A 15,928-nucleotide genomic window follows, 5' to 3' on the forward strand; every position below is an offset into this window, starting at 1 on the left:
CCGGTCGCTCGCTCGCTGACGTCACGCGACAGCCGGAGGAGGCGTGGTTTATCGGTGCTGCAGCGGAGGAACATGACATGGGGATGAGCGAGTGCGAGAGAGAGAGAGACAGAGACACGGGGAACGGGAGGGGGGAGGGAGGGAGGGAGGGAGTGAGAGAGAGAGACAGAGAGGGAGGGTGGGAAGGAAGGAGGGAGTTAGACGGCTAGCCTGCCAGGAATTAACGGTTCGTCAACAGCCGTGGACTGAACACGCGACGATGGGGAGCAATGACTGACGCCGGAACGGTAAGAGACCCCCGGGTTGTCGCGTTTGGGGGGCGGTCGGGTTCACACACACGCGTAAACACGCACACAAACATTTACAGGCCCGGCTTCGCCGCCGAGCACAATAGGTTAGCACTGCGGACAGGTGCACCTACTTCATTTGTCGACGTGCTCGGACCGGCTACGATTCGGTCAACTTCGTCGGGCGCTAACGTTTGATTTTATTTATTTATTTTTAGCCCCGAGTGTCGTCTCGAACGCCCGAGGCTACTCATTTTATCGCCCCTCGACGCTAACTGGTGAGGAAGAGTTAAAAAACTGTCCGTATGCATGTGCGCGTAGACTCCCATGATGCTTTGGCGATATGTAACACACGCGTACATGTGATAGCCGGTTGTTGTTTTTTTTTTTCTTCGGGACGGCGGCCTGCGTTTTGGAACCTGTAGTGTAGACAATTAGCTCGTTGAACCCACCTAGCCTACTGAATATGTATCCATTTTTTTCTGGGGCAGGCGTTTTACGTACCCAGACGATCATCGTAATCATACATGATTTTCATTCGAAACGAGACAAATAGGGAATATGATACAGTAGTAGTACATAGTTAAGCTTGTCGGTTGACTTGATCAATGGCCTGCTGTCTCGCGTCAAGGAATACTCAAGGTATGACGAAGACACTTTTTTTTCTTACATTGATGCTTTTCATTCATTCATTTAACAATGGAGGCTGAAGGTAGCAAATGTCTCCTCTGTTTCATTCGGATCCCATTCATCCCGAGCTGATTCTTTTTTGGGGGGGCTAGGACGGTCGCCAAGCCAAGGCGAGTTTGCCGGTGCCAGGCTAAGCCGTGCCACGGCGTGCCACGCCGTCTCCCGCGGAGTGCTTGGGTGAAGAGAGGGCACTTGGCACCCCATCTGTTACCCGCGCCAGATTCCCAGATTTTCTTGGAGAGATGAGGTCGGTCGCCGTTGAAGCGAGTCGGTTTGCCAGCTCTTAACTTAGCCAACAATTGCACTGGTCTGGCCAGACCTTCCGAGTTGGACTCCAATGGGTCCTCGGTCTGATTAGGGCCTGTCATTTAACTGCGAGTGGACCCTGTTTTTGTCCAGGTCGGAAGGCCATCTTGATGGTATTCCTCCATCTGTAATGAGGTCAAGATTGCAAAGTTTAAATTTGTATTTGTACTTTTTGTTTGGTTACTTTTGAATCCCTTTATGGCTAGTTTGTTTTTAGCAGTTTATCAATCAAGTGCCAGCGTGTTAATCAAACCGTTGTGCCACAAACAGGCCGACTTTTGACAACTGATTATTATTTCTTGGTCCTTCCGTCAAATATCTTCAATAGTCTCTGTTTATATTTAAGGCCGAGTTGGTTATGATCAAGTATTTTTAAGATCCTTTCATTATCATTCGCTCACGCTGTGAGAATTGTAAACTGCAGTTATATTCAGGCACCACTTGAGGAAAGTCCTTATGACCATTTAGATTCAAATTTGACAATATTTTTTTTCTTGTTCCCCAAATCGAATGGAAGAAAGACGCTGGCACAGAATATTGTTGCTGGCTCAATTGAGATTCTCCAAGAGCCATTGTAGGTCATTTTCTTCTACTCTGAAAAGGAGGTCACATCTAAGCAACCATTTTCTCTCTGAAAAAAAGCCTTTGTGGAAGCTTTCTCTTTTAGTTTTTCTCTCAGTTTGGACCAACTAAATAAAGCAGGAGATCAACAATTGTTGCTCCTCCAAGATGATACGTAAAGTATACTATATGAAGGCTCTGATCTCTTTGCCTATCTCATCAAATGCTCCTTAAACGAATCAATGATTGGTGGTAGCAGTAAGTTTGTTTGTCCAAATTCGATGATAGCTTTTGACCAACGACAAATGGAATGAGATGCTACGCCGCCGCCGCCATTGGCTGATGTCGTAAAGGTCATTAAATAGTGGGCCGTGCCAGATGGCCGCTTTATCGGATGATGGATGGAAATAAAACGCAAATGAGTCACACTTGAATTTTGTCCACTTCCTCTCCGAACATGTTTGTATTGCTCGTCACCATTTGTTTTTCAATACGTCAAACTATTTCTCTTTAATTGTAAGCTTGGTGTTTTGGTTCAGTTGCACTGATGGAAAAGTGGACATTTGAAGGGCTCGCAGTCTGGCTCGTCCCGCTGGCCGGAAACTCTGTTTTTGGTTCAAACCTGTTGACGTTTTGACTCCAGCCGTACACTTTGTATTACTTTTAAGTCTTTTACGTGTGTCGTGTGTGTAACCTGAAAATTCACAGCTAGAGGTATTCGTAAGTAGAGGTAGGACTATAATTGCAAATGGAGAGATTTTGTGACTCCACCGGTGAATAATACATGACTTAATGCAGTTAGTGAAGAAGTGTGGGCAGCAGCAGCACAAAGACGCTAGTTGGCGCCCCGCAAGGTCACATTTTTAACACACTTGTTCACTTTATATGAATATATATATATTAGGACCACAAGAGGAAGAAGACAGGTAGGTAGGTCGGGTGGCCCTTCATGAATGGCCACAACGTTCTTTAGCGCCGATTCCAGTTTGCGTAAACACTGACCGAACGGAGCCGGGTTTAATTCGGGTTGCCTGACCGCCGCCGCTATTATTTATTGTGTTTCAGCCCCGCTTTTCTGCATCCCCGCAGCAGTCTTCCTCTCCGCCTGGACCCGTCGAGCCATGGACTGGAGTTGAGTCGGGTTCGAACCGTCGCCCTCGCGGTCCTCTGATCGCCATGCATCCTCAGCACAAATACAGAAAGTAAGTTTCCAATGGAATTCAATCTTCTTACTGTCATTTCAATTCCCTTTTTGTGGAAAGTTGACCGACACAACCCGCGTTTCTTGGTGTAAAGTGTTAGCGGTGTCATTTGAGGTTGAAAATGTGAATTTGGCGATAGCTCAGGTTTTCCCATTCAGTCACGTCAGTCCGTCAAGCTTTAGGTCCGACGGGACAAATATTTCTGGCGAAAGCTCAGGTTTTCCCTTTCAGTCACGTCCGTAAAGATTTAGGTCCGACGGGACACATTTTTCTGACGATTTGGCCAGATGGGAAGGAAGCCGCTGGGTGCCTACACGCTTTGACGTCGGCCGGGAACACGTCGTCAGATGTTTCTGACTCACTACTCACTTGCGCCACACGTGGGAGGGACTCTTGACGTCAACACCACTTAAAGCACATGTGTCAAAGTGGCGCCCCGGGGGCCAAATTTGTGTGGCCTGGGAAAGTCAATCATGAATTTCTGTTTTAGGATCAAATTCAAATGAAGAGTATCGATTTATATTCTATTTCCTGATTTTCTCCTCTTTGAATCGGCGTAACGTGACAACCGCGAGTGAGATGACAGCGCTCGATCTGGTTAGACCTGGTCCTTGTCTCACACGGCCTTTTTCCTCCTTTTTTTGTGATCAGATGAAAAGGTGAAGGCTGGCGTCCACCAAGGCCTCCGCTGCACCGTGGGCCGTGCGCACCCATGATCACGCCACTCCGGACATGGACGCGGTCCTGTCGGACTTTGTTCGCTCCACGGGGGCCGAACCGGGTCTGGCCAGAGACCTGCTGGAAGGTAAGCTAAAGGCTAACGGAAAAGGGAGGAAGTCAAAAGGAAGGGATGGGCGCTCGCTCATTTAGAGAGTGTGTGTGTGATGTTTTTATGAGATTGTTCCCACGAGACGCCTTTGTATCCCTTCACCGGATCCCGGGGAGGAGGGCGGGGCTAGCCGCACGGTGCCTCTTAGCGTACCGAGTGCAAAAGTTCACAAGGCAACTGAATTGTAGGCTGTGGTTAGTGTGCTGGATTGGGTCCAGTTACCTAGCGCCATAGAAATAGCGGATAGCTAACCATCACTCACTGTGTCATTCAGTTTTGAACTCCACTGGACCAGCGTTCCGTCGGCGCGGGCGGTATCGCCATTTTGAACATGTCGGTCCACGGATATGTTTTAAGTGGTAGATAATCCGCCGAGGCCAGATTCCCCAAAGAGCATGTTGATGCCAATATGTGGCTCAGGACTGTGGCTAACTCGCATTTGCTGACCACCGCCATTTCAAATGAGGGAGGAAAGCGTTAGTCCACCACCGGACGGCCACTCGTTTCGACCACTTAGAGAGCAACAAACGTCTTTTTCCTCTGACCGAGCGACTAAGTAGTCCAGGCCAGCGATAAGGGAGTCTCACAAACAAAGTCTTGGACGTCCGTTGACAATTTAACAATGAGTCGGTGCCCTTCTTTTGAATCTACACTTCCATCATATTGGCATGACATTGTTCTATGAAGAGATATTGATTGAATTTTTTTATTTTTCACAGGAGTAGTTAGAGTTGAATGAACCATTTTGCACACACACACACACACACACACACACACACACACACACACACACACACACACACACACACACACACACACACACACACACGGGCTCATTTCCTTCACAATAAGTGGTCATGGGTGTGTCAGGCAGGATATTGCTATCACACTTAATGGATGCGTTTCACCAGCAGCATTGTTCTAACAACCTTTCACTTTTGATGACTGTTTCATGGGGGACTCGTTTTGTTTTATTCGAGTTAAAGACGGAACACACAACAAAATGCAATGCTGTCAATAGTTGAGTTTCCATTTTTGACAGTGTTTTATACATTGAGTTTTTTTTCAATTTCATGCTTGCTCATCACTTTTTAGCCTTTGAGACTTTGCTTGTTTACAGTAAGCTTGCTTTTGTTGAACAAACAACACTTTTGTGGGAACACGAACACTCGGATCATTTGGTTTGGAAATAGCAGCGTGTTGGCGTGCTCCTTTATGACGTGCTTCTCTCTTTGTGGCAGGTAAAAACTGGGACCTGAGCGCCGCCCTGAACGATTACGAAGAGCTGCGGCAGGTCCACACGGCCAACCTGCCGCGGGTCTTCAACGAGGGCCGCTACGGCAAACGGGCGGAGGCGCGAGACACGCCCACCCACGTGGCCAAGATCGACAGGTCGGGCGCGCAGAAGCCGGAGGACAATGGACAAGGTGGGTTAACGAGAGGAAAATCAGGAAATGTAATATACATCTATACTCTTCATTTGAATTTGATCCTAAAACAGAAAGTCAGCACTCATTGACTTTCCCGGGCCACATAGAATGATGCGGCGAGCCAGATTCGACCCCCGGGGCCGCCACTTTGACACCTGTGCTATACATTGAATTGATAGGTTTCAAAAGGGCTTCCGTGCGAGACAAATCAAAGATATATGAACTCTATATTTTTATTTCTCTGAAACGATCTTGCTCATTCAGAGTTTTCACCAGAACCACCCTTCAAATGTCGGCCATATTGTAAAGAGTACAAGTGCAGATCATCTGCTCCGATTTGTGTCGGCGGGCGGGCTGCGTCTACGTGGGAGTTTTCAACGTTTTTTTTTTTTTCACGACTCCCGCAGGCATACATACGGACATTCTCGGCATGCTAGAAAATGCCTTGCCTTGCCGGGGTGCCGTATAGAGGCTATAGTGGATTATATAGAGTTTGTTGTTGTGTTTGGTCCCCCCGCAGAGAAGCGTCTGTCCCGCGGCATCTCGCACGCCAGCTCGGCCATCGTGTCGCTGGCGCGCCTCCAAGTGGCCAACGAGTGTAGCAAGGAGCAGTTCCCGCTGGAAATGCCCATCTACACCTTCCAGCTGCCCGACCTCAGCGTGTACAGCGAAGACTTTCGGACTTTTATCGAGAGGGACCTCATCGAGCAGTCCACCATGATGGCTCTGGAGCAAGCTGGTCAGTCCACTAATTGGGTTTGGACACAAAATGTGCAGGGGACATTTAAGTGTTTAACAACAAGTAAGTCCCAACAAAAAAAAAGGAAAACTATGTTTTTGCGCAGGTCGTCTGAACTGGTGGTCCACCATGTGCACCAGCTGTAAGAAGCTGCTTCCTCTGGCCACCACCGGGGACGGGAACTGCCTCCTGCACGCCGCTTCTTTAGGTACGTCAGCCACGCTTCATATGTGACGGAACGCTTTTTGAATTCCATCGTTTGCTGTGGTGCTCTACAAATACTAAATTTTCCTTTTGGAAAGAGCCGATGGTAACGTCACCCTGGTCTGTTCCCCCCCGCAGGGATGTGGGGCTTCCACGATCGAGACCTGATGCTGAGAAAGTCCCTGTACACCATGATGAAGAACGGAGCCGAGAGGGACGCCCTGAAGAGGAGGTGGAGGTGGCAGCAGACCCAACAGAACAAAGAGGTGAGCGCCACCATACCCTTAGTGGGCCAGACTTGGGGTTAGGGGCGCTATGGTACGGCTCGGGAGACGTATGTCATCTTAAATGAGACCTTTGCATACTTTCATTGATGAATTCTGAGACTTTTTCCACTTTTTAAAGTGGTGAGACGACTGGAAAATGTTGACATTTTCATTTAGAATTCCCTTGTAAATATCTTGGGTTTCTTTGGCAGTCTGGCCTGGTGTACACGGAGGAGGAGTGGGAGCGGGAGTGGAACGAGCTGCTCAAGTTGGCCTCCAGCGAGCCTCGCACGCACCTCAGCAAAAACGCCGCCACCAGTGGAGGGTGAGTGCACTTCCATTCGTGCACTTGGATTCAGTTGCAAGTCGCTCTTGTCGTTACGCCGTACAGACTTGATCGACCCTGTGCTCACTTACCAACAAAAAGTCTGCATTGTACCCATACAAGTGTATGCAGTGTGCTTAGGACATCCATAGAATTGGCTACATGTTCCTTTTGACTCGCGACTTTACCCCCTCCAAAAACCTTGGAAATATATATTGGACGCCTATTCCACTAAGAGTAGTTGAATCTAAATTGTTCATGACTCATTTGGGCTTTAAATGTGTCCATCTGTGCAACCATGTCATTGACCATGCTATGTTTTCACATGCTTTATAAGTTGTACTACAGTGGATTTTGGAAATGGTCGTTAGTTCCGACTCATGTCATTGTACGCCATCTAGTGGTGCTCCCTCACTCTGTTAAAGAATAATAACATTACCAAGAGTTTCTGTCTCAGTCCAAAAGGTTGTCAAGCCCCGCCCCAAGGGCTCAAATCACGGGATTGGCTAATATCCATTTTTATTTTCACTACCTATACCAAGTCAGGAAATATTTTTCTTCTTCTAACTGCAGGGTGGATAACTCAGAGGATCCCGTCTACGAGAGTCTGGAGGAGTTCCACGTGTTTGTGCTGGCCCACGTGCTGCGCAGGCCCATCGTGGTGGTGGCCGACACCATGCTCAGAGACTCGGGAGGCGAAGGTGAGACCACGAGGGTCGGTCGCTCGCTCTCCAGCGCCGTACTTATTAACCCTCCCGCCGTTGGTTTTCAGCGTTTGCGCCCATCCCCTTCGGAGGCCTGTACTTGCCCCTGGAGGTCCCCCCCAGTCGATGTCACTGCTCCCCGCTGGTGCTGGCTTACGATCAGGCGCACTTTTCGGCGCTGGTGTCCATGGAGCAGAGGGACCAGCAGCGAGAACAAGGTGAGCCTTTCGGGAAAAACTGCAGTGCTGTTTTATCAAGCTCGGGCGGCGCGGCGTCTTCTTGGGAATGAAGGGGCGGCTGGCGACTCGGCGGTGAGATTAAAAGTGGTCGGTTCCGTCCCGCCGGAGGTGAATAATGGATGGAGTTGCGTGCCTGATCCATTATTAAAAGAAGCCAGTTGGCAGCCACAAGTTGGGAGTGGACCACGCACGCCGTGATTTATTTAGCGCTAATGCTAAGGGAAGGCCGGATAAATCAAGGTGGACGCTTTCCATTGGAACTTTATCATATGCCAAAGGGAAATGTCAGCCTTTGACTGTGGGGACTTTGACAACTTTTATGATATTGTCAAAGGAACACGTTTTTATGAACTGCAATGGTGCATTGGATTTGCTCTTTTGACGGGGTGAAACTATGGTATTTGAAGTGCACCTTTTAGTCAGAAAATGACAAGAAATCATGCTCAAACAACAGAATGTGAGTTTGTTCTTATGATTGGTGCTATTTAATTGAAGAAAACACTTGATAGCCTCCAAAATGTGAACTTTTTTCACACGATGACCATTTTTCTGGTCAATAGAAAAGAGAAGTCTGCAGATGTAGTCCATCTAAGAGACCATATCAGTATGTTCAATTATTCCCAAAAAAGCCATTGACATTTCCCCATTTCTCAGTGGACTCATTTTGGTCTGGTTTTGCCCAATAAACACTGCCGCCGTGGCCAGTGTTTGTTGATTCTCCAGGTGGGCAGAATTCTGGCGCGTGTTCCTTTAATTGGCAAACACGGCACATCTCCATGACAACCGGCCCGGGTAGTCAAGCCAATGACTCGGTGGGTGGAGAAGACGCTTGTCTTGGGGGTGTGGAGCCTTAGTCATTTCTCCACTAGAGGGCGCACGGGTCCACAAATACACTCGTTCTGGTTGGTCGGAGGAAACGTCTTAGCGGATGTGAGCAAAACGCTTTTCTTGAGTCGCATTAAAGAGCCACGCCCCCGTCTGAGAAGGGGTGACGGTACGGATAGGTCAAATGGGTCGGCAGCCGTCGGAGAGGTCATCCGAGGGGAAGCGTCCGTGGCCCATTAGGGTAGAGCCCATCTAAAGCCCACCCGCGAGCGCGTGGGGGGCGGGCGCCCCAAACAAACTGAGCCCCTCCCCCGAGAGACAGACAGTGGGAGCACTGTGAGGGTCTCTCAGGTGGAGACTGGCTCTTTTAGCATCCGAGGGGTCTCTCGGTGGGCCGTGTGTGTGTTCAGGTGTCGGCGAGCGCCGGGGAACAACTGGCTCTTTCTGCGGCGGATTAAAGCCGGCGGCGGCGGCTCCATCCCTCGGTAACCCGACTCTTAATTGCGCAGACACATCCTGTCCTTGCTCCTTTTTTAGCAAGGAAGGTCCCGACTATTGAGAAAAGGAGCGTGAAAATAAGCTTTGGAAAAGTCTATTTGCAGAACTTGTCCGAAAGCCAGTTGGGGTTTTCTTTGGGAACCCCCAAACGGGCCCTTCAGCTCTGATTAGAACTTGGGAAAGACTGTGTTTTTACACAAAAAGGCCACCTACATCACCACCACAGTGTTCGCAGTGGCAATATGGCAGTGAAAATTGAACTGTTAGTTGTTGTGTCGCTATAAATGGGACACAAATTAAATCACCAATGTTCCGTTGTAAAAAAACAAAGCAAGGAGAAATTGTCAGAGGTAGTATTCTAGAAATGAACAAGTCAGCCTTTTGAAATGCGCAGCTGTGCTTTGAACAAGGTGGACATTTCACATTTTCCAGACGGCACAAATTGTTTATAAAAAGAGGAAATGTGGCTTTTGCCCACCTCAAATGGGCGAGTGTCGTTGCTTCTTAGGCGGCGACTAAAAGACAACACACACACACACTCTACACACGCCTGGTGACGTGGACATGCTGACTTTGCATGAAACACAAAGAGCGCTCGGTTTGCTCGCAGAAATCACCTACATTTCCTCCTCTTCTTTAAGCAAAGATAAAAGGCCAATAACGACCTCAACCTATTAACAAAAATGTGTTGTGTTCCGATTTTGGACCCGATTATACATCTTTTAGAATCAGTTAAGCCAAGGTGTCAGACTTGCGGGCCACATTAATGTCAACTCCATTTCACGTGGGCCGGACCATCAAAGATAAAATATTTACTTTTATTTTAATAAATGGATTAAAAGAACTGGATTAAAAGCAGCCTTTTTCTTCTCCCCCATGTCTTTCAGCCGTAATCCCTTTGACGGACTCCGAGCACAAGTTGCTGTCCATCCATTTTTCCGTGGACCCGGGCAGGGAGTGGGAATGGACCAGAGACGACAACGACAACGCCAAGTTGGCCAAGTAAGTCTCCTCCTGCTTTCCAAGGTTCATTAATGGGTTCCGTTTAGATCCGAACGCTCTGGCGCGCAGGTCACTGAAAACAAATGGCGAGGAGTTTACGCCAGGCTTTCTGTTCCACATTCTGCTCGAGTTTATCCTTCAAAACAATCCATCTGAGATTGTTGCATGTGAATAGGAGGAAGCTTGTTGCCTCAACCATTTTCCCACAAGTGGGAATTTGTCTCCTCTTTGATTTGATGTTATTTTTGGCTGCTGAAACCAAACGCTTTTTGGCCCAAAATCATCCAATCCCAATTTGTTACATTTTTTTTGTTACATATACCCAAATAATGACATTTTTTGGGGGGGAGGGAGCAGATTTCACCACCACCAAATTTTAATTTCAATGACTGTTTAAATTTAACGATTGATAAATATTTGCGACTTTTGCTGTCTGACTATTAAAGTTTGACCTGGTGTATTTTTTCCGTTGCAGCCTGATCTTGTCACTGGAGGCCAAATTGAACCTGTTGCACAACTACATGAATGTCACATGGATCCGAATTCCATCTGAAACAAGGGTAAGTCCTGGAAATGTTTAAGTCACTCTACAACGAGTCTTTTTATAGCTTTTATTCAAAGTATATAATGCATTGGGGGACAAACTTAAGCCCTCAATCTATGATGTTTATCAAATTTCCCGATTTTCCCCGTTTCAAATCAATCATTGTCATTTTTTACTCCAGTTTTCAATTGTGTTTTTAGTATAAAATCATTTTGTAAAATTTAAAATTATATAACATAGCTACAATAAACATTGTTTTAGATCTATAAAACACTGAATATTCAGGGATTTTTTTATCCATTTCAAAAAAAACTCTAAATCTAAAATGGAGTTGATGTTAAAGCAGCCCGTGGTCTAGTAGTCGTAGTCCCAAATGTGACCTAACGATGCGTTGGCGTGCGTTCCAGGCTCCCCTGGCTCAGCCCGAGTCGCCGACGGCCTCGGCGGGCGAGGACGTGCGCTCCCTGGCCGAGTCGGTGGACTCGGACCGCGAGTCCGTCGGCAGCAATTCCAACGTCAACGCGGTCAAGGTGGCAAAGGACAAGGACAAAGACAAAGACAAGCCACAGCCGCCGGCGCACCGCAAAGACAAAGACAAGAGTCGTGCCGACTCGGTGGCCAACAAGCTGGGCAGCTTCAGTAAAACGCTGGGTATCAAGTTAAAGAAGAACATGGGCGGCCTGGGCGGACTGGTCCACGGAAAAATCAACAAATCCAACTCGGGCGCCGCTCGGAACGGCGACAACGCCGCGGAAAAGCCCCGGAAGAAAGACTCCAAGGCGGCCAGGGGCAACAAAGACGAGTCGGGCCACTCGGCCAGCTCCACGTCCTCGGAGAAGGCCACCAGCCCCTCCCCCCCGGCCGGGAAGGCCCCGACCGCCCCCGCCGGCGCCAGCGACAAGAGCCTGGAGAATTGGAAATACAGCACGGACGTCAAGCTCAGCCTGAACATCCTGCGGGCCGCCATGCAGGGCGAGCGCAAGTTCATCTTCGGGGGGCTCCTGCTCACCAGCCACCGCCACCAGTTCCACGAGGAGATGATTGGCTACTACCTGAGCAACGCGCAGGAGCGCTTTAGCCAGGAGCAGGAGCAGAAGAGGAAGGAGGCGGACAAGGAGGCCGACAAGGCCCAAGACCAGGGCGTCCTCCAGGACAGTTTGCCCCCGGAGAGCGTCTCTCCGGCCCCACTGGCCCCAATCCACACCCTGAAGGGGAAAGGCAGGAACAGCCCCGTCCCCACGGTACCTCCTCCTCTTCCTCCTCACCACCACCTCTCCTTCCCGGCCCCCCCGACGCCGCCGCCCGTGAGCCGCCCTCCCGCCACTCACTGCTCCCCCAATCTGGGCGGCAAACGCCCGGTCCCCGTCTCCGCCCACTACAGCCACACCCCTCCCGTCCAGAGGCACAGCGTGATCCACCTGCAGAGGGCGTCGACCCCCGCCGAGCCCTACAAGGCCCCGCTGGGCGGCCTGAAGACCTGCGCCACCTACCCGCAGCAGAACCGCACGCTGTCGTCGCAGAGCTACAGCCCCGCCCGGCCGTCGGGCGTGCGCGCCGCCGGCACCCTGGAGACGTTGGCGTACGGGGCCCCCGGGGAGCGGCCCAAGTCGCACACCTTCACCAACGGCTTCCACGCGGGGGACGTCCGGGACCGCCTGGAGTCGGGCGAGGAGGACGAGGGAAGGGCGGGGCGGGAGCGGGGCCGGGGGCGTGGCTGCGGGAGCCCCGCCTACCGCTTTCAGCAGCAGCAGCAGCGCCGCTGCAAGAGGGACGAGTGCTCCTTCTACGGCCGCCCCGAAACGGACCACTACTGCTCCTACTGCTACAGGGAGGAGCTTAAACGCAGGGAGCGGGAGAAAGGTCAGGGCCAGGGTCAAGGGCAAGGCCAGGGTCAAGGGCAAAGGCCCGCCTAGTTGTGGTGTGTCCCGCCCCCTCCCCTGCCCTGCCCCCACCCACATTTTCCCTTTTTGCCAGGGAAGCTTGAAACAAACGGTGAGCAGCTTTGGCCACATTCTTTTTGTGCGTGTGGGTGTGCCTGTCTCTCTTTTTGTTTTTTCTCTCCTTCCCCCCTCTTTCAATGTTGTCTTTTACTTGTTTTAAAGTAAAAGTCGCTCCTTATTTTTCATGGTAGGAGATAAAAAAAAAACCCAATTCAATCTCACGTGGGCGGTGAAATAGTTTGGACGCAATACCTCGGCCGGGTGGCTCTCGCTCCGGAACGTCTCCCGTCCCTTTTTTTGCAATCAAATGAACGTGAGAGGGGGATTAGCGGGCGGAATTAGCGCTATTAGCCTCGGAAGCAATAAATGGGCGCACTGCTACGCCCTCCCCCGCTTTTTTTGTCTATGCACCAATAATATTTCAGATACTGTAAAAGCCAAGCGTGGAACATTGGTGTGGTGTGGACCACATATTCCAATACCAAACCATTCTAATTTTGGCATATATGCTCATTTTCAGGCTAATTGGTCAGAGTTCCTCTAAAAATACACACTTTTTACCTTTAGCGTGTGCTAATGCTAAGACCGTTGAGTTACAAAAGTGCCACGGCGTACGTCGCTTACAAAAGTTGTCAAGACCATGACGGACTGTTATTCCCAGTCCAAATGGATTGGACGTCTATTGGTCCGGGAAAGTGGCTTTTTTTTTTTTAAAGGAATTTCCATGCCAAAATGGCGTTTTTTTCCAAATATGCAGTATTGACGTTGGATGGGATGACCAGAGTGGCGGGTAGCACGAGCGAGAGCCCACGCCCATTTGTCACCAGTGTGTTTTTTCACGTGTAGTAGGTCCGTCCGTCTGGCGTCCGTTCCCGGGCGTCTCGTCACGCTTTGTGACCGCTCGCCTCTTTTTTTTTCTCCACGTTTGGAGGAGGCTGGCTGAAGAAGAAGAAGCACTTGCTGCTATGAGAGCACCTCAAGCCTTTTGTGATGGATCATCAGTGCTTTAAACCAATCGGGGGAGGAGAGGGGCGGGGCCTGAGCAAAAAAACAACAACAAAAAAGCGTGTTTGTGTTGCCCGTCCTTCCGTCCTTCCGTCTTTCCGTCTTTCCGGTGATGCCGTTTACCGATAATGTGCCATGCCGTCTTTAAAAAAAGTGTGTCCCGCCAGCCGTCCTGGCCAAGGATGTCCACTGCCGTTTGCTTCCGTCTACTACTGCGCTGTTGCTCCTCCCTCTTCCTCTTCTTGCTCCTCCTCTTTCTCATCTTGGTTCGTACGTGAGCCCCCCCCCCCCCCCCCCTTCATGGCGTCCCCACCATGTTAGGACTGTAAGATATGATTTTTTGTATTCCTTTAAGACTTTTACACTACTTTAAATTATTGATTTGCACATTAGGTACAGATGTATATATGAACAAAATAATAGTTTATTGTTACAAAATATGTGTGTGTGTGCGTGTCTTTTTTGGTGATAATCGTTCCAACTTGAATGAACTGTGCGGTGTCAATTTAGGGAACTTTTCACATTCTGCCAATTTTAGCTTGAAACTACTAGATTAGAAGGTACAAATGTTCCGTTCAAAAATGCTTCCAAAATTCTCCCCGACTTGAAAATGTTTGTCAATCTTTCTGTTTAGTGTGAGTGTAAGACGTGAGCTGCAATGGGTTTTAATGGTGGGTGAAAAATCCCTTTTGAAAAATGCCAATCCTTTGAGGCCTGCTGAGTAATTTCTCCACTTGTTTGACAGCTAAAAAAAGTGAAAGAACAAAGCATGAATTGACGTGATGGAGTCCACTTGGCATCAATCTTCGTACAATGGTGAGTACAATTGGATCAATTTTTTTATTCTCTTTTTTTAGCCATCTTTTGATGTACATTTGAACTGGAGTTCAGGTAAGTCCACATTTGAACGGCTAAGTTATTTTGGAAAATGATGCTCACAAATGTTAGTCGTAGGAAATGTTCATTTTTACGCTGCGCTAAAGAATACCACGCTCATTTTGCCGGTAATCAAAGATTCATGTTCACGTCAGTCAGGCGACCAGTCTTTTATAACCTGTGTATGACCTCCATATTTTTGTGCGCAATGGTGCATCACGCCATCCACTGCAAAATATTTTCTACCAGCCATTTTTTACCGAAACCGCAAATAAAAAAACCCTTTGTGAGGATCGTCTTAATCTATTTAAAGAGATAGAAAAAAAAGCAGGATTTGCTGGAGGGAGAGAAGGAAGGTTACTCCGTGGGTGTGTGCGTGTGTGTGTTGGCGTCCAATCACAGCTTCCGTTCTCCCCGGGGGACGACGCCTCCCATCGCGATTGTGGTGGGCATCCACGAATAAACGTGTGAAGCAACGCCACTTCCGTGCATACGAGGTCACGACCCCGCTAAGGGACGTACTACGTCGTACGCCGCCGTCCTCACACAGACGGCCTTTTTTCAAACGGGACGCCATGCTTGCTGGTCCTTCCCCTCCCCTTTCAACGACCTCACACGGTCAACATGGCCGACTCGTCGGCGTCGCCCTCCTTGACCTTCCGGAGCTAAGACCCCCACCCACCCCCTCTCTGGCTGCCGACGCCAGGCGGCCAAACCCGTGCCCGAGCCGCTGAGCGCTGGCTTTTAAGCGGGTGGCCTCCCACCAGCTCGTGTGTGTGTCTGTGTGTGTGTGTGTGTGTTTAGGCCAGCCTATCCCAGCCCACTGGCGCTTCTAAAACGAAGCGTGAGGCCGACAAGTGGAGTGAGGAAAGCTAGCAATCCTTCACTACGACATGGACATCCCGTTTATTGTCGCTAGACGGCGAAAACTGTGTCATCATCATCATCAGGGAGGCTTGGCACGTGACTTTAAGAGAGCCTGAGAGAATGAATGGAGAAGCCCCACCCACTTATAACACACACACACATGTATTACTCCACCTCGCTATCTCGCTATCTTTCATACGCCACTTTTTGTTAAATATGGCGAGCACGCTTGACTGGTCTTGTTGTGAGAGATTGCAGATGGGTGGGCCGCCGGTTTCATGTGGGTTGGACCATTTTAGATAAAATATTTGGTTGTTTTTTTATAAATGAACTGGATTAAAGGTCCATGAATATTCCGTTTTATATAGATCTGAAACAATGTTTATTTTAACCTTTTTATATATTTTTAGATTCAACAAAATTATTTTTGAACTAAAAACTGAAAAACATGATTAAAAAATGTCAATTATTGATTTCAAAGAGGGAAAATCAGGAAATTTAACATACATCAACACTTCATTTTAATTTTAAATTAAAACAGAAAGTTGGTACTCATTATTTACTTTCCCGGACCAAACAATTTGATGCA

General features: G+C 49.0%; 1 protein-coding gene across 2 annotated transcripts; it reads left to right on the forward strand.

The window, feature by feature from the left end:
• Positions 1 to 178: 178 nt before the first annotated feature.
• LOC144192170 (OTU domain-containing protein 7A-like) lies at positions 179 to 14,036 on the forward strand. 2 transcript variants are annotated; one of them, XM_077711242.1, is made up of 13 exons: positions 179 to 287; positions 2,910 to 3,046; positions 3,698 to 3,851; positions 5,117 to 5,302; positions 5,826 to 6,044; positions 6,151 to 6,252; positions 6,387 to 6,514; positions 6,727 to 6,839; positions 7,413 to 7,540; positions 7,612 to 7,761; positions 9,993 to 10,107; positions 10,583 to 10,667; positions 11,059 to 14,036. In XM_077711242.1, the coding sequence occupies exons 3-13, from the start codon at positions 3,779 to 3,781 to the stop codon at positions 12,562 to 12,564; spliced, it is 2,805 nt and encodes a 934-aa protein (XP_077567368.1). In that variant the 5' UTR covers positions 179 to 287; positions 2,910 to 3,046; positions 3,698 to 3,778; the 3' UTR covers positions 12,565 to 14,036. The 2 variants fall into 2 exon arrangements, with proteins under 2 accessions (XP_077567368.1, XP_077567369.1); XM_077711243.1 differs by having other exon boundaries at positions 197 to 287; positions 2,934 to 3,046.
• Positions 14,037 to 15,928: the final 1,892 nt, after the last annotated feature.

This window comes from Stigmatopora nigra, unplaced genomic scaffold (assembly GCF_051989575.1).
Source record: "Stigmatopora nigra isolate UIUO_SnigA unplaced genomic scaffold, RoL_Snig_1.1 HiC_scaffold_25, whole genome shotgun sequence".
Classification (NCBI taxonomy): domain Eukaryota; kingdom Metazoa; phylum Chordata; class Actinopteri; order Syngnathiformes; family Syngnathidae; genus Stigmatopora; species Stigmatopora nigra.